Source organism: Coregonus clupeaformis, chromosome 39, assembly GCF_020615455.1.
Source record: "Coregonus clupeaformis isolate EN_2021a chromosome 39, ASM2061545v1, whole genome shotgun sequence".
NCBI classification, from domain to species: Eukaryota; Metazoa; Chordata; class Actinopteri; order Salmoniformes; family Salmonidae; genus Coregonus; species Coregonus clupeaformis.
The window spans coordinates 11,829,265-11,850,439 of record NC_059230.1 but is presented as its reverse complement, the minus strand read 5'-3'; the positions used below and the strand labels follow the sequence as shown (position 1 = coordinate 11,850,439).

General features: G+C 46.1%; 1 protein-coding gene across 1 annotated transcript; it reads right to left on the bottom strand.

Moving 5' to 3' along the window:
- Window positions 1-365: 365 nt before the first annotated feature.
- Window positions 366-8,593, bottom strand: LOC121554345 (tumor necrosis factor ligand superfamily member 12). Its single transcript, XM_041867885.2, has 6 exons — window positions 7,821-8,593; window positions 6,203-6,284; window positions 1,832-1,888; window positions 1,584-1,607; window positions 1,225-1,355; window positions 366-891 (listed from the first exon to the last, which is right to left on the bottom strand). Exons 1-6 carry the CDS (start codon window positions 8,019-8,021, stop codon window positions 625-627), a joined length of 762 nt encoding a protein of 253 aa, XP_041723819.1. The 5' UTR covers window positions 8,022-8,593; the 3' UTR covers window positions 366-624.
- Window positions 8,594-21,175: the final 12,582 nt, after the last annotated feature.

Genomic DNA, 21,175 nt, shown 5'->3' with positions numbered 1-21,175 from the left:
GAATCCTTCTCATGCAGTAGTCCACCAGCTTAACCCCTCAGATAGGTGAATCATGGGTCAGTTCCCTGCTATGCTCAGGCCAAGTCACGAGTCAGGAGGATGAGTTTCACTCCAGAAGAGCGCCATTAACTGATCCAGACAACATTCCATGAGAGTTTTCCTTAAAGAAGCAGGGGTAGAAACTAGGAGAGTCTAGAAGTGCATAAGTATCCCTTTATAGTCTTCCTTACAGTTTCTGTCTTTGAAGAGGTATCATACAGAACAGAGGAGGCTAGTGGGAGGAGCTATAGGAGGACGGGCTCATTGTAATGGCTGGAATGGAATAAATGGATCAGTATCAAACATATGGAAACCACTTACCCATTTATTCCATTCCAGCCATTACAATGAGCCAGTCCTCCTATAGCTCCTCCCACCAGCCTCATCTGATACAGAGTGTCTGTAGCTAACATAATCCATAGTTATTCCAATGCTCCAGATCGTTGGTCCAGATTTCACAATAAAACAAATGCGGAATGTCACGTTGGCGTGTCTCATTAATACAGGTCGGAGTAGGACAAAACGCTTCCTTCAACCAAGTTCCACCCCCTCCATCCTTCCAATATTTCCATCCTCTCCGGCAGCTCAGTTGACCTTGAAGAGGCTGAAGTAGTGCTTCCCCGTGATGTGGAGGCTGAAGCCGGCGCCTGTGATGGCCTGTAGCTCCGCCCCCTTCTCTAGCCGCAGCAGGCCAGACACCTGGCAGGGTTTGAGAAAGTGGAACTGGTGGGATCCGGCTGCAGGCGTAGTCCCGTAGCCCTCCATGCACTGCAGCTTCTGTAGCGGCTGGCCCCTCTTCACAACCACCACGTCCAACTTCACCAGCTGAGACTGATTCTCATTGAACAACACCTGTGAGAGGGATGGAGGGAGAGAGAGAGATGGAAAAGAAGAAGAAGAAGAAGAAGAAGAAGAAGAAGAAGAAGAAGAAGAAGAAGAAGAAGAAGAAGAAGAAGAAGAAGAAGAAGAAGAAGAAGAAGAAGAAGAAGAAGAAGAAGAAGAAGAAGAAGAAGAAGAAGAAGAAGAAGAAGAAGAAGAAGAAGAAGAAGAAGAAGAAGAAGAAGAAGAAGAAGAACAGACCAATGGGGGTCAATCAGGGTTTGATTGAGCCTGTGTTGTTTGACAGGGGTAGTTTTATAGTTTGGGATGACAGGTGGCACAGGACTACAACTCCCAGAGGCTCACCTGACAGTACAGGAAGTAGACTCCAGCTCTCTCCACTGTGAAGGTGCCTCTGTCTGTGTTGTACTTCACCGCCTTGCTCATATTCAACTGCTCTGAGTCCGTCCATCCCTTTATCAAGCCGTCCTCTCCCACTGAAACACACACACACATGTTGAGGGGGAGGAACCATTGCACTCATTGACATAAATATTGCAGCATATTTTTTCTCTTTCTTTATACTGTAGGTTTGTGTGTGTAGGGTCGATTTTGTACAGTTTGTATCATTGTCATGGGGGACAGTGATCTTACGAAACCAATTCCAGAAACCCAGAAGACCCTTTTCCATAATAATTGTCATCATCCACGTTCATAAAGCTTACCTTTCTGAACAGACTCTTTGGTTACTAGTGGAAAGAGAGAGAGGGAAAAGGGTCATTAAGATTTTATAACTGTAATCGTATAGGGTGTCCGATTGATACCACTTGAACAGATGCTACATTATAACACTTTGTGTACGTCCGAAATGGCACCCTAAACCATTATAGTGCACTACTTCTGACCAGGGTCCATAGGGAAAAGGGTGCTATTTCGGACACAACCTTTGATGAGGATCTGCCAAGTCACTTACTCTCAAACTGAGAAGCCACTTTCTTTCCATTTCCATTCTTCCCTTTCCCAGTTCCCCCTTGCAGAGGGAAGAAGCAAGAAATAATATGAATTAATACGACAGACAAAAACTATTCAGAGGTATGTAGGGGAGATAATATAATTGGTCACAGCTGTGGTGTGTGTCGTGGCGACCATAATGTATTCATTTGCAGTCATTTATCCACCACCGGAATACTCAACCGGCTCTAACAGATGTAGAAGGATTTCCTTTCTCCGTTCCTCCTGCTCTGTTCTGATATCTGTCCTTTTTTACTTATTGTTCTCAGTAAGTGTAGCCTACTTTTCTCTGTCTGTTCTCACTGCTTTCTGTGCCAGCTGGAGTAGAGTACGAGAGAAGAGGGTAAGAAAGGGAGAGAGAGCGAAAGATTGATGGAGGGAGAGAGAGAAAGAGAGATCGATGGAGGGAGAGAGAGGCACACAGAGGGGGACGATAGAGAGGGAGGAGAAGAGAAGGAGAGAGAGAGAACGTAAGAGAGAGAGACAGAAGACAGCTGAGGGAGACAGAGAGAGGGGGGAAAGATAGAGCAAAAAAGAGATGGAGAGAGGTCTTTGGCTGTTCTATGACCCAAATGAACTGAAAAGGTCCTGTCAGGAAAAACAGGCAAGAGCAACAGCCATGGCCACCGTTCAAATAAATACAATAAATAAAATATATATTGAAAACTGGGGGAGAGGGGGGAGAGAGGGGGCAAGAGGAAGAGAGAGGGGTAAGACAGGCCTTGTTGTTCTCCAGAGGTTTGTTTTAGCTTCAGTATCAGGCCTGCAGGGAGTGATTCTAGGCCTTAAGCCCATTTCAGATACATAAGACGAGACGCAACGTGATGGTCTTATGGAGTTTTAGATCTAAGTTTGTTTGATCTGAACGGTCTAGTTTTAGGACGTCTCATATCATCGGCTGGAGTTTCCAAGATTCAACATGTCAAATCTTTAGCTAAAGTCTTGCGAAGGGACGGATCCATTTAGCCAATCAGAGAAAAGTGCGCTAACGTTCTGTGTTCAGCCAAGCAGCTAGCTAGCTCACCAAGCAGAGAGCTACCTAGCTATTTTGCTGCACATACAGTGGGGAAAAAAAGTATTTAGTCAGCCACCAATTGTGCATGTTCTCCCACTTAAAAAGATGAGAGAGGCCTGTAATTTTCATCATAGGTACACGTCAACTATGACAGACAAAATGAGAAAAAAAAATCCAGAAAATCACATTGTAGGATTTTTAATGAATTTATTTGCAAATTATGGTGGAAAATAAGTATTTGGTCAATAACAAAAGTTTCTCAATACTTTGTTATATACCCTTTGTTGGCAATGACACAGGTCAAACGTTTTCTGTAAGTCTTCACAAGGTTTTCACACACTGTTGCTGGTATTTTGGCCCATCCCTCCATGCAGATCTCCTCTAGAGCAGTGATGTTTTGGGGCTGTTGCTGGGCAACACGGACTTTCAACTCTCTCCAAAGATTTTCTATGGGGTTGAGAGCTGGAGACTGGCTAGGCCACTCCAGGACCTTGAAATGCTTCTTATGAAGCCACTCCTTCGTTGCCCGGGCGGTGTGTTTGGGATCATTGTCATGCTGAAAGACCCAGCCACGTTTCATCTTCAATGCCCTTGCTGATGGAAGGAGGTTTTCACTCAAAATCTCACGATACATGGCCCCATTCATTCTTTCCTTTACACGGATCAGTCGTCCTGGTCCCTTTGCAGAAAAACAGCCCCAAAGCATGATGTTTCCACCCCCATGCTTCACAGTAGGTATGGTGTTCTTTGGATGCAACTCAGCATTCTTTGTCCTCCAAACACGACGAGTTGAGTTTTTACCAAAAAGTTCTATTTTGGTTTCATCTGACCATATGACATTCTCCCAATCCTCTTCTGGATCATCCGAATGCACTCTAGCAAACTTCAGACGGGCCTGGACATGTACTGGCTTAAGCAGGGGGACACGTCTGGCACTGCAGGATTTGAGTCCCTGGCGGCGTAGTGTGTTACTGATGGTAGGCTTTGTTACTTTGGTCCCAGCTCTCTGCAGGTCATTCACTAGGTCCCCCCGTGTGGTTCTGGGATTTTTGCTGATCATTTTGACCCCACGGGGTGAGATCTTGCGTGGAGCCCCAGATCGAGGGAGATTATCAGTGGTCTTGTATGTCTTCCATTTCCTAATAATTGCTCCCACAGTTGATTTCTTCAAACCAAGCTGCTTACCTATTGCAGATTCAGTCTTCCCAGCCTGGTGCTGGTCTACAATTTTGTTTCTGGTGTCCTTTGACAGCTCTTTGGTCTTGGCCATAGTGGAGTTTGGAGTGTGACTGTTTGAGGTTGTGGACAGGTGTCTTTTATACTGATAACAAGTTCAAACAGGTTCCATTAATACAGGTAACGAGTGGAGGACAGAGGAGCCTCTTAAAGAAGAAGTTACAGGTCTGTGAGAGCCAGAAATCTTGCTTGTTTGTAGGTGACCAAATACTTATTTTCCACCATAATTTGCAAATAAATTCATAAAAAATCCTACAATGTGATTTTCGGGATTTTTTTTCCTCAATTTGTCTGTCATAGTTGACGTGCACCTATGATGAAAATTACAGGCCTCTCTCATCTTTTTAAGTGGGAGAACTTGCACAATTGGTGGCTGACTAAATACTTTTTTTCCCCACTGTAGCTAGCCTAGCTTGCTGATATTTATCTGACAAGTAACAAAGTGTACCATGTTTTTGGTGCATGTATTTCATGACACTTGTTTGCTACAACACCTTGCTACAACAAGTTGCCAATTTGTTTCATCGTTTTATCAAGTCATTGTAAAGAGGCACTGTTACCGTGGAAACGCTCTCAACTGCATGTCTCATCTTCTTGATCTGAATGACCTGTCTTTCAGTCAGCTGTGGTACAACACAACAAAACTAGCTAGATTTATCTCTTCTCATGTCGGCTGTTGTATCTGAACTTAAATGTACACACACACACACACACACACTCACTCACTCACTCACACAAACACACAGAAGGTATTCACTATAGGATCAGTTATGTTGGGGGGGGGGGGGAACAGCAAACATTGAACACTGGGGTGCCACTTAACTAGCGAACATTGTGCCCCTGCTGAAATGACTATTATGACTACTTATTACTATGACTACAAGACTATGTTCTATTGGTGAGCCTCAAGTGATAGCTTTTTTGGTATGCTGTCAATCAAAAACTAAGTTCACATATAACTGTAATGTTGGGAATTTAAGCCATTCATCATTTGGCCCATTTGGGGATACTATTTGATATATCTTGCTTCTGAACTGAACATCAACTCCAGTCTCCTTTTCACCGAATTCAACACGATTTACTTAACAAAAGGCACATCTCAATAAGTGGTCCAGGTAAGTCATGACATAGCACAAGTGTGGGGGGCTTTCCTCTTTTGTTCTGTATTGCTCCTCTATTGTTCCTCAAGCAAGGGGGAGGCCGATGACATCACAATAATAATATCACAACTTCCCTACTACTCCTTGAAGTTTGCAGATTTGTCTAAAAAAACACTATTTTGCTCAAAACATATTTTTTTACCCTTTAGTGTGTGTACTTGTACTGTATTCACTATCTTATACTGTAGTTATACTCAACAAGAAAAGTTCCTAAATCACTGGAGGACGTCTTTATGTCTTGAGTATTACTCCTAACGAATTCAGCCCAATGTTACTATCAGCCATCCTCAGCATTATTTCACAACACACACTATTCAGAGATGACATGTGCACTACCTAGCAGATATATAATCCACTGCTTAATCATCAAAAAATTGCCAATCCACTCTTTCTCAACAAATCATAGCTGTTGTCAGTCTCGTCAGGGGCTAAATCGCTTTAGGTCCCTGAAGCGTGCGACATTCTCTTCCTCCTCTTGCCAGATGGTTTCTCCGGGTTCTCGTCAGTCCAGAGCAGACCTGTAATTTCTGCATCAGCCATCCAGCTGCCTACTGTTTCCTGTGTCGACTTTTAGCAGCGGGCAGCAAGTGACCACAGGGTCTAACCAAGGTGCCATGCAGAGCCAAGATTCCCCTGGTCTGGCCGCTGTAGTTAAATGCTGCTCTGGCTACGCAAAAACACAGAGCAGAGCACCATCAATGAGATCTATCTTATCTGTTTGGTTATTGTTGATTATGTATTGCATGTATGATGATGGGGATGCAGTGAAAGAGGCATTGTCTGTAGTAGAGTGTAATTGAGGTGTAGTGCTATTTGGATCCTTTGTTTGCCTGCATGCACACAGACATAGTCTCAAACAGTCTCTCACACACACCTCAGCATGCAGGCACGCCAGCACACACGCACACACACAGGCATGTACCATCTCTTTTCACCCTTTGCCCCACCAGCAACTCTCTCTTCTCCATGATGAGTTGGACAATGGCCTTGCGCTGAGTATTCACCTGTTGCACAGAGGGAGACAGAGAGAGAGAGAGAGAGAGAGAGAGAGAGAGAGAGAGAGAGAGAGAGAGAGAGAGAGAGAGAGAGAGAGAGAGAGAGAGAGAGAGAGAGAGAGAGAGAGAGAGAGAGAGAGAGAGAGAGAGAGAGAATGGAACCGTCAGAGAGACCATTGAGTCTTCAAATTGGCTCCCGCTGCAAATTTACACAGACAAAAGATTTCAGCGAAACCACATAAACAAACAGTCTTCCAGTATCTGGCAGTATCCCGCTGCAACTCCAAGGCTTAGAATAGGTCAACCACTTCCTCCTAAACCGGTTGTGACAACTAATGCGTGTTTTTAATGCCCCGCATTCCTCACATTTCTTAACTCCCCTGCTGAGACTGAGAAGCAGGAAGAAAAAAAACACCGTGCTAAAATGTGTCAAGCCAGCAAAGTTAACTCGTACTTTATGAAGTACTGGGGCCTACCATATATATGCCAAAGAGGAGGAGGTAGGTTTCAATATACAGCTACTGTGTCTGTGTGTAGCCTATGGAGTGGTTTTGATATACTCAGGAAGTCTGCCTGGACTCGAGGTTAAATTCACTGGGGAATTGAACTGTTCCAGGCCGGCTCATTGAGTGCTTGCAAAAAGGATCAACAGATGGGCAGAGTCAGGTCACTGGTAGCCTACTGTCAGACGTACCATGAGTGAGATTGAGTGCATGTGTATTAAGTGCATGAGTAGGCTATTTGAGGATGCACATGCATAATATATTCTTCATAAGGATGAGTTTTTAATGAATTAAAAGATCAGCCACTCATGTTAAAAGTCCAGTGCATGGTGCATTGTTACGATGTCATACAGTATGCATTACAATTATGTATATAAATAATTGGTGCATTAAAGTGTAATACGCATTTGAAAGCCTTACTTCGGCCTGCAGAATTATTCCACCTGTGGTAGCCTAGCCTACCTGCAATTAGTAGGCTTTACATGTTGCAAATCGCTTAACCACAATTAGGTCTACTCTGTTTTACGCAGCTCAGTGCTTCAGTTCAGTGCAAAGTCAGTTGGCTATAATGCGCGCTCGAGCCAAGAATTCAACGGATTCCAGTAAATTGGGCTAAAATTGGAACACAACTGGCAGTAGAACGATTAAACTTGGCAGAGGAACTATAAGCAATAACTCCACGGCTTGAGCGCACTTATTTGTAAGCAATAAAACTGCCTCTAGAGCAGTCCGCAGAATGCGCAGGACACCAGCAGAGAAGCGGCCTGCTATTTGGGTACAATTTAACGCCACAAGGATTGGGGGTAAAGGAGGGGGGAATTAATGTGGCTTTGCATTTCCCGTGCCCCCCAAGAGGGTTCCCGTAACCATCGGTCAGCAGAGACAAATAAGTTGTGTAACAGTCACTTCAACAGCTTAAAATTGTTATTATGGAAAAAATAACCGATGATAGTGTGGAACACATGCAATGCAAAGTGACTTCGTAAAATTTTATATATAAAAAAAATAAAATTAATAATAATTACATAGCATGGCTACTTACTTGCTCCAATCGGTCTTGCAGAGTTTTAACGGACTGGGACAGGTCCAGCGTCTGTCTCCAGGTCCACGCCGTAAATAGTGCGCTGCAGGCGGCGAGCGACAGAGCCACCATCGCCATGAATGCCCAGACGAAGCGAAGTTTGCGCACTTTTCTCCTCTGCAGAATTCGATGCATGGTCGTTCCACATTCCCCGGTTACCATCGCAGACTATTCGAAGTGTTCATGTTAACTTCATTCCACCGACACATTTTTCCCTTCTTGGTGAAATCAAATCCAAATGCTCACATTTTCGGCAAGGCGTGCAAGTGTTATTGCCCGCAGTAACAAATGAGATTTCAACAGCCCTATTGATAAATGGAAAGTCATGTGAAAGATGAAATCATTCCATTGGTTTCAAATCAGCAATTAAATAGCCATTAATGTTGCTTTAATCAATGCATTTAATCAGACGAAATATCGTGGACTGTCTGGCTTGCAGGTCGTATACAAATGCGCAATGTTGAGAAATATGCAGCCAGGGTGCAAAGAAAGATGTAGTTTACATCCACTAGGACTGGATCCTTCTACCACTTGATTCGTTGAGTCAACTTCCTTGTCTTCCCCTTGCAGTTGCAGCCTTCCTGGGGGTCAAATTTGGCATAGACCACGTATGATCCTGCACACTTTTGCATGAGCTTTTCTTCTCCAGGAAAGAGTTTTCAGTGCAGTGTGCCAGACGCACGCACGAATGCAAAGCCTCAGCCCACAACTTGGATGCACTCTCAAAAGCCACTAAGTAACTATTAAAGCATTAGTCACACTATATTTGCTTCATTGCACAAATCAAAATGCCGAGCTGAATCAACTTCTTGCAGCGAGGGAAGAACTGTAGGCTATTAGAATCTACCGATGGACTGAACTAATCCAAGTGTCCACAAGGTGGCTCTGTTGTATAGGGCAAGGTGCTACCCGCAGTCACTGCATGACCTGGGGTGTAGTCATTAGTCCAAACCGTTGCAAACAGTTGCGTGTTGCAACGAAAACAATAGTTTCTATTGGGCTAATTCAGGTATGTCACTCCCCGTTTCGTTCCGTTTGATTCTGTTTCGTTTCTAGTGGTTATACCCTTGGATCGCATGCTCACAGCCTCCTGAGTGTTCGTGTTTATCATGGCCAAAAATAGATTGTCTATCAATGGAAATATATAGGTATAGAGTGCAAGTATCATATAGGGTCTAATGTGAGCAGCCCATTCTACCATTATATAGGTGTACATATTTGTGGCAAAATATAGCCTATTCTACAGAATAACTCTATGTCATTATGTATTTGATGACAAGGAATATACACTACATGACCAAAAGTATGTAGACACCTGCTTGTTGAACATCTCATTCGAAAATCATGGGCATTAACAGGAGTTGGTCCCCCCTTTGCTGCTATAACAGCATCCACTCTTCTGGGAAGGCCGTCCACTAGATGTTGGAACATTGCTGCGGGAACTTGCTTCCATTCAGCCACAATAGCATTAGTGAGGTCAGCCACTGATGTTGGCCGATTAGGCCTGGCTCGCCATCGGCGTTCCAATTCATCCTAAAGGTGTTCGATGGGGTTGAGGTCAGGGTTCTGTGCAGGCCAGTCAAGTTCTTCCACACCGATCTTGACAAACCATTTCTGTATGGACCTCGCTTTGTGCACGGGGGCATTGTCATGCTGAAACAGGAAAGGGCCTTCCCCAAACTGTTGCCACAAAGTTGGAAGCACAGAATCGTCTAGAATGTAATTGTATGCTGTACCATTAAGATTTACATTCACTGGAACTAAGGGGCCTAGCCCGAACCATGAAAAACAGCCCCAGACCATTATTCCTCCTCCACCAAACCTTACAGTAGGCACTATGCATTGGGGCAGGTATCTTTCTCCTGGCGTCCATCAAACCCAGATTTGTCCATTGGACTGCCAGATGGTGAAGCGTGATTCAACACTCCAGAGAACACATTTCCACTGCTCCAGAGTCCAATGGCGGTGAGCTTTACACCACTCCAGCCGACGCTTGGCATTGCACATGGTGATCTTGGGCTTGTGTGCGGCTGCTCGGCCATGGAAACCCATTTCAAGAAGCTCCCTACGAACAGTTCTTGTGCTGACGTTGCGTCCAGAGGCAGTTTGGAACTCGGTAGTGAGTGTTGCAACCGAGGACAGATGATATTTACGCGTTACGTGCTTCAGCACTCGGCGGTCCCGTTCTGTGAGCTTGTGTGGCCTACCACTTCGCGGCTGAGCCGTTGTTGCTCCTATACGTTTCCACTTCACAATAACAGCACTTACAGTTGACCGGGGCAGCTCTATCAGAGCAGAACTGACTTGTTGGAAAGGTGGCAGCCTATGACGGTGCCACGATGAAAGTCACTGAGCTCTTCAGTAAGGCCATTCTACTGTCAATGTTTGTCTATGGAGATTGCATGGCTGTGTGCACGATTTAATACACCTGTCAGCAACGGGTGTGGCTGAAATAGCCAAATCCACTGTTCTTGTATATATAGTGTATTTATCAATAGCTGGAGTTGGGCCATGGAAATATATAGAATGATACAATCATTTTACAATGAAGTTATTTTTGTCCCCCTGTGAGGAGTGGGACAATAATAAAAGGAAACAAATAAAGAATGATACAATATTATGAGCACACAACTCTATTGGCACACCACTTTATTCAACAGTGTGTAACATACACAACAAATAGCTTATTTAATGTAATCTTCAACGCAACATTAACATTTGATTACACAAAAACGAAGGTTCTCACAGTGATTTCAAAGTGTAACAGGTTGACAGTTTTACTTAGTGACAAAAGGAGTGGGGACGGACGAGTGGATTTTGTTAAAAAACACCAATGTTTTGTACATTTCTTTAATTAAAATATATTTGTTCTTAATTGTTTTAATCTAGAGATTAATGGATGGTATGCAATAACACTAAGGTCAATTAAATATGGCTTTAGCTTACAGTTCTATTAATGGCATTTTCCATCAACAATATATTACGTTATTCACCATCAACCTATATACCAAGCAAAAACAATCAAGCAAAGCAATTACATTAAATTCAGTGATTGTCACGAATTCCGCCGAGACTGCTCCTCCTCCTTGTTCGGGCAGGCTTCGGCGTTCGTCGTCCCCGGAGTACTAGCTGCTACCATTTGATGTTCTCTATGTTTGTTTGGTTTTGTCTGTTTGGTGCACCTGTGTCTTATCACTTATTGATTATGTCACCTATAAGTTTCCTTTGGTTTTGTTTGTAGTTGTGTGTTGTTGTCCGCCTGTCCGTTGGGGTTTTGGATTTTGCTCTGGTGTATTTAAGTGTATTGACGCACTGTTTGCGCATCGCTTATATTTCGTGTTTTACGCACTGTTTGCGTATCGCTCGCCTCCGTTGCTTGAGGCCCGTTCTTTTGTATTGTCATATTTCTGACTAGTAAAGTCTGTTGGACTAAGCTTCTGTGTCCTGCGCCTGACTCCAACACCACATCCACTTCAAACACTGACAGAACAACACACCATCAATGGAGTCAGCAGGAGCAGCGGCGGCGACCGAGTCGCTGGAGGATCGGGTCCGCCAGGATACAGCAACTCGGCTCTGCCATGCAGGAGGTCATGAACACCCTGCGCCGATGGGAAAGGGGAGGCGTGCCCACACCTCCTCCTACATTACCACCACCATCGGCCAGTCCCACCAGACCGGTTCCGGAATCCAGTGGGATTCGGCTCTCGCTACCGAGGGCGTATGATGGCACAGCAGCCGGGTGTCAGGGGTTCCTCCTTCAAGTGGAACTCTACCTGGGCACCATACACCCGGCGCCCTCGGGATACGAGAGCGTGTCCGCCCTCATCTCCTGTCTCTCCGGCAAGGCGTTGGAGTGGGCCAACGCCGAATGGAGGGGAATAGACGCCACCACCATCAGCTACGCGGAGTTCTCCCGCCGCTTCAGGGCTGTTTTCGATCACCCTCCTGAGGGTAAAGCGGCGAGGGAGCGTCTGTTCCACCTCCGACAGGGGAAGAGGAGCGCACAGGATTTCGCCCTGGATTTCCGGACTCTAGCGGCGGATGCGGGGTGGAATGAGAGGGCCCTCATCGACCACTATAGGTGTAGCCTGCGAGAGGACGTTCGTCGAGAGCTGGCCTGCAGGGACACCAATCTGTCCTTTGACCAGCTAGTGGACATGTCCATCCGTCTGGATACCCTGCTGGCCACCCGCGGATGTCCCGAGATGGGGCCGTCCATTCCATTCCCCAGCACCTCCGAGCCGAGCCCAATGGAGCTCGGGGGTGCTGGCGCTAGAGGGAGAAGGAGAGAGAATCCGAGGGGGGGCGTCCCCTCCACCAGCTGTGGCCGTGGAGGACACACTGCGGCTAGGTGCTGGGGAGGGTCTCCAGGGAATCGGGACAACAGGTCGCGCACTGGAGAGTCATTTCAGGTGAGTAGGCGCCCCACTCACCCAGAGCTCTCTGTTGTTCACTTTTGTATACCTGTGGTATTTCCTCAGGTTGCATCTCATTCCCAGCATAAGGCGCTAGTCGATTCAGGCGCAGCTGGGAATTTTATTGATCGGAAATTTTGTTCTAGGTTAGGGATTCCCCTCCTGCCCGTTGATGCACCCTTTCCTGTCCATGCCCTAGATAGCCGCCCGTTGGGGTCTGGGTTGATTAGGGAAGTCACAGCGCCACTAAAGATGAAGACGCAGGGGGGTCATGAGGAGATTATTCAGTTGTACCTAATTGACTCTCCTGCGTATCCCGTGGTGCTGGGGCTTCCTTGGTTAGTCACCCATGACCCCACCATTTCGTGGCAACAGAGGGCTCTCAAGGAATGGTCTGGCCAGTGTGTTGAGCGATGTCTAGGTGTTTCCATGGGGGCGACCACGGTGGAGAGTCCGAACCAAGTGCCCGCAATGCACATTCCCCCTGAGTATGAGGATTTGGCACTCGTGTTCAGCAAGACGAGGGCGACACGATTGCCACCTCATAGGCAGGGAGATTGTGCGATAAACCTCCAGACAGGTGCGGCACTTCCGCGGAGCCATGTGTATCCTCTGTCTCAAGAGGAGACGGCGGCTATGGAGACATACATAGCTGAGTCCCTGAAACAGGGATACATACGGCCCTCCACTTCCCCTGCGTCCTCGAGTTTCTTTTTGTGAAGAAGAAAGATGGAGGGTTGCGCCCGTGTATTGATTATCGTAGTCTCAATCAGATCACTGTGAAATACAGTTACCCTCTTCCTCTGATTGCGAGTATGACTGAATCATTACGCGGGGCGCGGTTCTTCACAAAACTGGATCTCAGGAGCGCTTATAACTTGGTGCGCATTAGGGAGGGGGATGAATGGAAGACAGCATTTAGTACCACCTCAGGTCATTATGAGTATCTTGTCATGCCATACGGGTTAATGAATGCTCCTTCAGTCTTCCAATCATTTGTGGACGAGATCTTCCGGGACCTGCATGGGCAGGGAGTGGTAGTGTACATTGACGACATCTTAGTGTACTCTGCTACACGTGCCGAGCATGTAGCCCTGGTACACCGAGTGTTGGGTAGACTGTTGGAGCATGACTTGTATGTCAAGGCAGAGAAATGTCTGTTTTTCCAGGAGTCCATCTCCTTCTTGGGTCATCGGTTGTCCGCGTCAGGGGTGAAGATGGAGATTGACCGTGTGTCAGCCGTGCGTAACTGGCAAACCCCAACCACTGTGAAAGAGGTGCAGCAATTTTTGGGTTTTGCCAATTACTACCAGAGGTTTATCCGGGGTTTTGGACAGGTAGCAGCTCCGATTACTTCCCTGCTGAAGGGGGGCCCGGTGCGTTTGCAGTGGTCAGCTGAGGCGGACAGGGCGTTTTGTAAACTGAAAGACCTGTTCACCTCGGCTCCGGTGCTGGCGCACCCGGACCCCGCTTTAGCGTTCCAGGTAGAGGTGGACACGTCAGAGGCCGGTATTGGGGCAGTACTGTCGCAACGCTCAGGCACGCCACCTAAGCTCCGTCCCTGCGCTTTTTATTCTAAGAAGCTCAGCCCGGCGGAGCGTAATTATGACGTAGGGGACAGGGAGCTGTTAGCTGTGGTTCAAGCCCTAAAGGTGTGGAGGCATTGGCTTGAGGGGGCTCAACACCCTTTTCTCATTCTGACCGACCATCGTAACCTGGAGTACATCCGGGTTACCTGGAGTACATCCGGGCAGCTAGGAGATTAAACCCTCGTCAGGCTAGGTGGAACATGTTCCTGACCCGGTTCGTTTTTAAGATCACGTACATCCCAGGGTCCCAGAACGGTAAGGCAGACGCCCTGTCCCAGCGGTATGACACAGAGGAGAGGTCCATTGAGCCCACTCCCATACTGCCGGAGTCTTGTCTGGTGGCACCGGTGGTATGGGAGGTCGATGCGGAAATTGAGCGGGCGTTACGCACCGACCCTACTCCCCCAGAGTGTCCAGTGGGTCGGACGTACGTGCCGCTCGAGGTCCGTGATCGGCTCATTTATTGGGCTCATACGTCACCCTCCTCTGGACATCCAGGTATTGGCCGGACAGTGCACTGCCTTAGTGTTAAATACTGGTGGCCAGCATTGGCTAAGGACGTGAGGGTTTATGTCTCCTCCTGCTCGGTGTGCGCTCAGTGTAAGGCGCCTAGACACCTGCCCAGGGGGAAGTTACAACCCCTGCCCGTTCCACAACGGCCGTGGTCTCACCTCTCGGTGGACTTTGTCACGGACCTTCCCCCTCCCAGGGGAATACCACTATTCTGGTCGTTGTGGATCGGTTCTCTAAGGCCTGTCGTCTCATTCCTATGCCGGGTCTCCCTACTGCCCTACAGACCGCTGAGGCTTTGTTCACCCACGTCTTCCGGCACTACGGGGTTCCCGAGGATATAGTGTCTGATCGGGGTCCCCAGTTCACCTCTAGAGTCTGGAGGGCGTTCATGGAACGCTTGGGGGTCTCGGTTAGCCTTACCTCGGGTTACCACCTGGAGAGTAATGGGCAGGAGGAGAGAGTAAACCAGGATGTGGGTAGGTTTCTGAGATCCTATTGCCAGGGCCGGCCGGAGGAGTGGTCGGAGTATATCCCCTGGGCAGAGATGGCTCAGAACTCTCTCCGCCACTCCTCTACTAACCTGACCCCTTTTCAGTGTGTGTTAGGTTATCAGCCGGTTCTGGCACCATGGCATCAGAGCCAGATCGAGGCTCCTGCGGTGGATGAGTGGTTTCGGCGCTCGGAGGAGACGTGGAACGCTGCCCACGTCCATCTGCAGCGGGCCATCCGCAGGCAGAAGGCGAGCGCCGACCTCCACCGTAGTGAGGGTCCAGTCTACGCCCCTGGAGATCGAGTCTGGCTCTCGACTCGAAACCTGCCCCTTCGCCTGCCCTGCCGGAAGCTTGGCCGGCGGTTTGTGGGGCCATTTAAAGTCCTGAGGAGATTGAATGAGGTGTGTTACAGGTTGCAACTGCCCAATGACTATCACATTAACCCCTCATTCCATGTGTCTCTCCTCAGGCCGGTGGTAGCTGGTCCACTCCAGGAGAGTGAGATAAGGGAGACCCCTCCGCCCCCACTGGACATCGAGGGGGCTCCGGCGTACTCAGTCCGGTCCATCATGGATTCGAGACGTCGGATGGGGGGTCTACAATATCTCGTGGAGTGGGAGGGGTACGGTCTGGAGGAACGGTGCTGGGTGCCTCGGAGGGACATTTTAGATCCATCCCTCCTGACTGAGTTCCATCGTAGTCATCCTACGCGCCCTGCTCCACGTCCTCCTGGCCGTCCCCGAGGCCGGGGTCGGCGCACGGCTGGAGCCGCGCGTCAAGGGAGGGTACTGTCACGAATTCCGCCGAGACTGCTCCTCCTCCTTGTTCGGGCAGGCTTCGGCGTTCGTCGTCCCCGGAGTACTAGCTGCTACCGTTTGATGTTCTCTATGTTTGTTTGGTTTTGTCTGTTTGGTGCACCTGTGTCTTATCACTTATTGATTATGTCACCTATAAGTTTCCTTTGGTTTTGTTTGTAGTTGTGTGTTGTTGTCCGCCTGTCCGTTGGGGTTTTGGATTTTGCTCTGGTGTATTTAAGTGTATTGACGCACTGTTTGCGCATCGCTTATATTTCGTGTTTTACGCACTGTTTGCGTATCGCTCGCCTCCGTTGCTTGAGGCCCGTTCTTTTGTATTGTCATATTTCTGACTAGTAAAGTCTGTTGGACTAAGCTTCTGTGTCCTGCGCCTGACTCCAACACCACATCCACTTCAAACACTGACAGTGATAAAGCTACAGTAGATCAAAGATCAATCTTACCTATTATATTAATGTACCGTATAAGATGATCGTCTGGATACAGTGGGGGAAAAAAGTATTTAGTCAGCCACCAATTGTGCATGTTCTCCCACTTAAAAAGATGAGAGAGGCCTGTAATTTTCATCATAGGTACACGTCAACTATGACAGACAAATTGAGAATGTTTTTCTCCAGAAAATCACATTGTAGGATTTTTAATGAATTTATTTGCAAATTATGGTGGAAAATAAGTATTTGGTCACCTACAAACAAGCAAGATTTCTGGCTCTCACAGACCTGTAACTTCTTCTTTAAGAGGCTCATCTGTCCTCCACTCGTTACCTGTATTAATGGCACCTGTTTGAACTTGTTATCAGTATAAAAGACACTAAACTCCACTATGGCCAAGACCAAAGAGCTGTCAAAGGACACCAGAAACAAAATTGTAGACCTGCACCAGGCTGGGAAGACTGAATCTGCAATAGGTAAGCAGCTTGGTTTGAAGAAATCAACTGTGGGAGCAATTATTAGGAAATGGAAGACATACAAGACCACTGATAATCTCCCTCGATCTGGGGCTCCACGCAAGATCTCACCCCGTGGGGTCAAAATGATCACAAGAACGCTGAGCAAAAATCCCAGAACCACACGGGGGGACCTAGTGAATGACCTGCAGAGAGCTGGGACCAAAGTAACAAAGCCTACCATCAGTAACACACTCCGCCGCCAGGGACTCAAATCCTGCAGTGCCAGACGTGTCCCCCTGCTTAAGCCAGTACATGTCCAGGCCTGTCTGAAGTTTGCTAGAGTGCATTTGGATGATCCAGAAGAGGATTGGGAGAATGTCATATGGTCAGATGAAACCAAAATATAACTTTTTGGTAAAAACTCAACTCGTCGTGTTTGGAGGACAAAGAATGCTGAGTTGCATCCAAAGAACACCATACCTACTGTGAAGCATGGGGGTGGAAACATCATGCTTTGGGGCTGTTTTTCTGCAAAGGGACCAGGACGACTGATCCGTGTAAAGGAAAGAATGAATGGGGCCATGTATCGTGAGATTTTGAGTGAAAACCTCCTTCCATCAGCAAGGGCATTGAAGATGAAACGTGGCTGGGTCTTTCAGCATGACAATGATCCCAAACACACCTCCCGGGCAACAAAGGAGTGGCTTCGTAAGAAGCATTTCAAGGTCCTGGAGTGGCCTAGCCAGTCTCCAGATCTCAACCCCATAGAAAATCATTGGAGGGAGTTGAAAGTCTGTGTTGCCCAGCGACAGCCCCAAAACATCACTGCTCTAGAGGAGATCTGCATGGAGGAATGGGCCAAAATACCAGCAACAGTTTGTGAAAACCTTGTGAAGACTTACAGAAAACGTTTGACCTGTGTCATTGCCAACAAAGGGTATATAACAAAGTATTGAGAAACTTTTGTTATTGACCAAATACTTATTTTCCACCATAATTTGCAAATAAATTCATTAAAAATCCTACAATGTGATTTTCTGGATTTTTTTTTTAAATTTTGTCTGTCATAGTTGACGTGTACCTATGATGAAAATTACAGGCCTCTCTCATCTTTTTAAGTGGGAGAACTTGCACAATTGGTGGCTGACTAAATACTTTTTTCCCCCACTGTATGTAACAGCTTTGAGAGCTGTCCAGTGTAGAGTAATGATGATGATGTTGTGGACTGGGCTCCAAGCCAGACCCCAGAAGGCATAATAGCTTGATTTACTATAAAACATTTTGTTCATAAATCACCATTGCAAATGACAAGCCTTGGTTTGTCATATTTGCTTAAAGTAGCAGCCTAAGATTGCAGCAATTATAAACTATCCTGAACAGGCATTCAATCCTGTTGAAGGTGAAACAAGAATCAGTAAAAAAAAAAAAAAAATCACATTGTGTTTCATCACAAAGACAATTGTACAGTACCTAATCATCATAATCATCATTTGACTGGTGTTTTAGACAGGTGATTGTATAGTATCTTTGGTTCCTGTTTACCAAATTTCTCATATTATCAATGGTTGTTTCTTAGCTTAGGCAGGGAAAGGTGCTATGGGGTCACAGGTAAACATTACTGTACACACAAGTAATGTCAAAACACTTTATGATGGTCGGGGCATTTTACATTGCATTGGCCTCGTTCCAACACTTAGGAAATGCATCCTGTCTTCCTCCTTTCCTTGAATGTAATCACTGATCCGGCGAGGACTATGCAAGAAATCTCACATTTTCTCAAGCCTATTCAATCATATTAGATCAGTGACTAGTTCAGGGAAGAAGGAGGAAAGGAAAGGTGCATTTTCAAGTATTGGAACGGGGCCTTTGAGTAGGCCAAACTACAGTACAGTGGTAGGGGTGTGTGCGTGTGTGGTGTGTGAGAGAAGGAAAAGAGGAATTATAAAATAAACAGACATATTTGCACATAAATAATCACAGACATGCACACACTCAGCTAGACATACCGGAGCATACATGGATGACAACAAGAATGCATGTGTACCACGAGAAAAAAACAGGCTTTAGCGGTGTCAATACATCAACAGAACAGAAACATAGCCAGAGGGTTCACTTTCATGACAAACACGACACACGGGACAGCATCACTTACCTGAGGTGCTTTGCTCATGAGTGCCTTCCCGATACCTTTACTTGAGATACGAAAACAGAGACATACAAGACATGAGATACGAAACGAGGGTTATTTACCAGCTTTATGATGTTGGTATAAATGAACTGATCAAGCCAATGCAAATCAGGGTGCGGTCCACATTTTTTGTTCTACAAATATTGTTCCTAGAGTCACTAATCTATTTGGGTGCGAGACGAGTGCTGCTTTCTGAATTGATTTCGTTGTATAAACACTGGTAGAAATGGGAGAGAAACGGGTGCAAACCGTGCAATCGCTTAGTAAATCAGGCACTTGTTGCATCACACTAGTTTAACAGATATGCAGGAAGTTGACAGCAGGATAGGTGAAGTGTCACAAAAGCATCAGGTATTGCCAGAGAGACAGACACATCCATTTGATTGCTTTTTGAGGGGAGAAAAAGGATTTGGGTGTTCTGTTTATTTCTTTATTACAACACCTTGAAATATTATATTATAATATTATTACCCCCCTTGACAGGGCATGTACTCCAACATGTACATTTCCGTCTTGATCTAGTTGGTCACAATTTTTTAATCAGAGATTTCATAAATGTTTCTTTTGCTTAAAAGTGTTCAAGTTCGACTGATATTTGAAACAAGCTTCCCTTCCAAACCTCATGAATGACAATAATTAAAACAAGTGAAGGTTTTAAGTTTCAGACCATGGAAGTAACATTTCAACATGGTTTTAAGGGTCTTGATTGTACAATGCAAGTTTAACTGCACTCCAGGACTACTATGGATCAGGTTAGTGTATATGAGGAAGAAGGAGATATGTTTTTTATATATACAACTTTACATAATTGTGATTCTTTATGAGCCAACAAACCTTTTTATAAAAAAGAAGAGTACTTTACTGAAAGTCGTGCACAGGAGGCACTGTTTCTCTACGATAGAAGAGAATGTATGAAAATGTATGCACTCACTAACTGTAAGTCGCTCTGGATAAGAGCGTCTGCTAAATGACTAAAATGTAAATGTAAATGTGAACTGCAAGAGCTCAACGTAGATATGCTTCTTCCTCACTAGTTTGATGAAAGCAAAACTAGTCAACCACGGCACAAAGTGTCTCAGAGTAGGAGTGCTGATCTACAGTGCCTTGCAAAAGTATTCATCCCCGTTGGCGTTTGTCCTATTTTGTTGCATTACAACCTGTCATTAAAAAAAATTATTTTGGGGGGGATTTCATGTAATGGACATACACAAAATAGTCCAAATTGGTGAAGTGAAATGAAAAAAATTATTTGTTTCAAAAAGTTCTGCAAAATAAATAACTAAAAAGTGGTGCGTGCAAATGTATTCACCCCCTTTGCTATGAAGCCACTAAATAAGATCTGGTGCAACCAATTACCTTCAGAAGTCACATAATTAGTTAAATAAAGTCCACCTGTGTGCAATCTAAGTGTCACAGGATCTCAGTATATATACACCTGTTCTGAAAGGCCCCAGAGTCTGCAACACCACTAAGCAAGGGGCACCACCAAGCAAGCGGCACCATGAAGACCAAGGAGCTCTCTAAACAGGTCAGGGACAAAGTTGTAGAGAAGTACAGATCAGGGTTGGGTTATCTTTTTTTTTGTTGAAACTTTGAACATCCCACAGAGCACCATTAAATCCATTATTCAAAAATGGAAAGAATATGGCACCACAACAAACCTGCCAAGAGAGGGCTGCCCACCAAAACTCACGGACCAGGCAAGGAGGGCAGTAATCAGAGAGGCAACAAAGAGACCAAAGAGAACCCTGAAGGAGCTGCAAAGCTCCACAGCGGAGATTGGAATATCTGTCCATAGGAGCACTTTAAGCCGTACACTCCACAGAGCTGGGCTTTACAGAAGAGTGGCCAGAAAAAAAGCCATTGCTTAAAGATAAAAATAAGCAAACGTGTTTGGTGTTCGCCAAAAGGCATGTGGGACACTCCCCAAACATATGGAAGAAGGTACTCTGGTCAGATGAGACTAAAATGCAGCTTTATGGCCATCAAGGAAAACGCTATGTCTGGCGCAAACCCAACACCTCTCATCACCCCGAGAACACCATCCCCACAGTGAAGCATGGTGGTGGCAGCATCATGCTGTGGGATGTTTTTAATCAGTAGGGAGTGGGAAACTGGTCAGAATTGAAGGAATGATGGATGGCGCTAAATACACGGAAATTCTTGAGGGAAACATGTTTCAGTCTTTGTCAGTGATGCTGTAGGTGGGTGTGGGGGTGGAATCAGGCGCAGGACGCAGAAGTACAGTCCAAAGACTTTAGTGAAATATCCACAAGAGAAACGCACAAACTAGCCCGAAGGCGAAACTCCGCACGCAGGCGAAAACAAAACGGGCGCACTACACAGGTGCGACAAAACACTCCAACACAATGGAGAACAGCTCAACCGAGCAAACAGTAATACGTCCAGCAAA

Excerpts from the sequence above, each read along its gene's own strand:
- LOC121554345 (XM_041867885.2), bottom strand. The coding sequence starts at position 8,021 with ATGGTAACCGGGGAATGTGGAACGACCATGCATCGAATTCTGCAGAGG. Across the intron at positions 1,608-1,831 it reads AGTGGCTTCTCAGTTTGAGA|TAACCAAAGAGTCTGTTCAG; the intron begins GTAAGTGACTTG and ends TCTTTCCACTAG. Across the intron at positions 1,356-1,583 it reads CAAAGAGTCTGTTCAGAAAG|TGGGAGAGGACGGCTTGATA; the intron begins GTAAGCTTTATG and ends TGTGTGTTTCAG.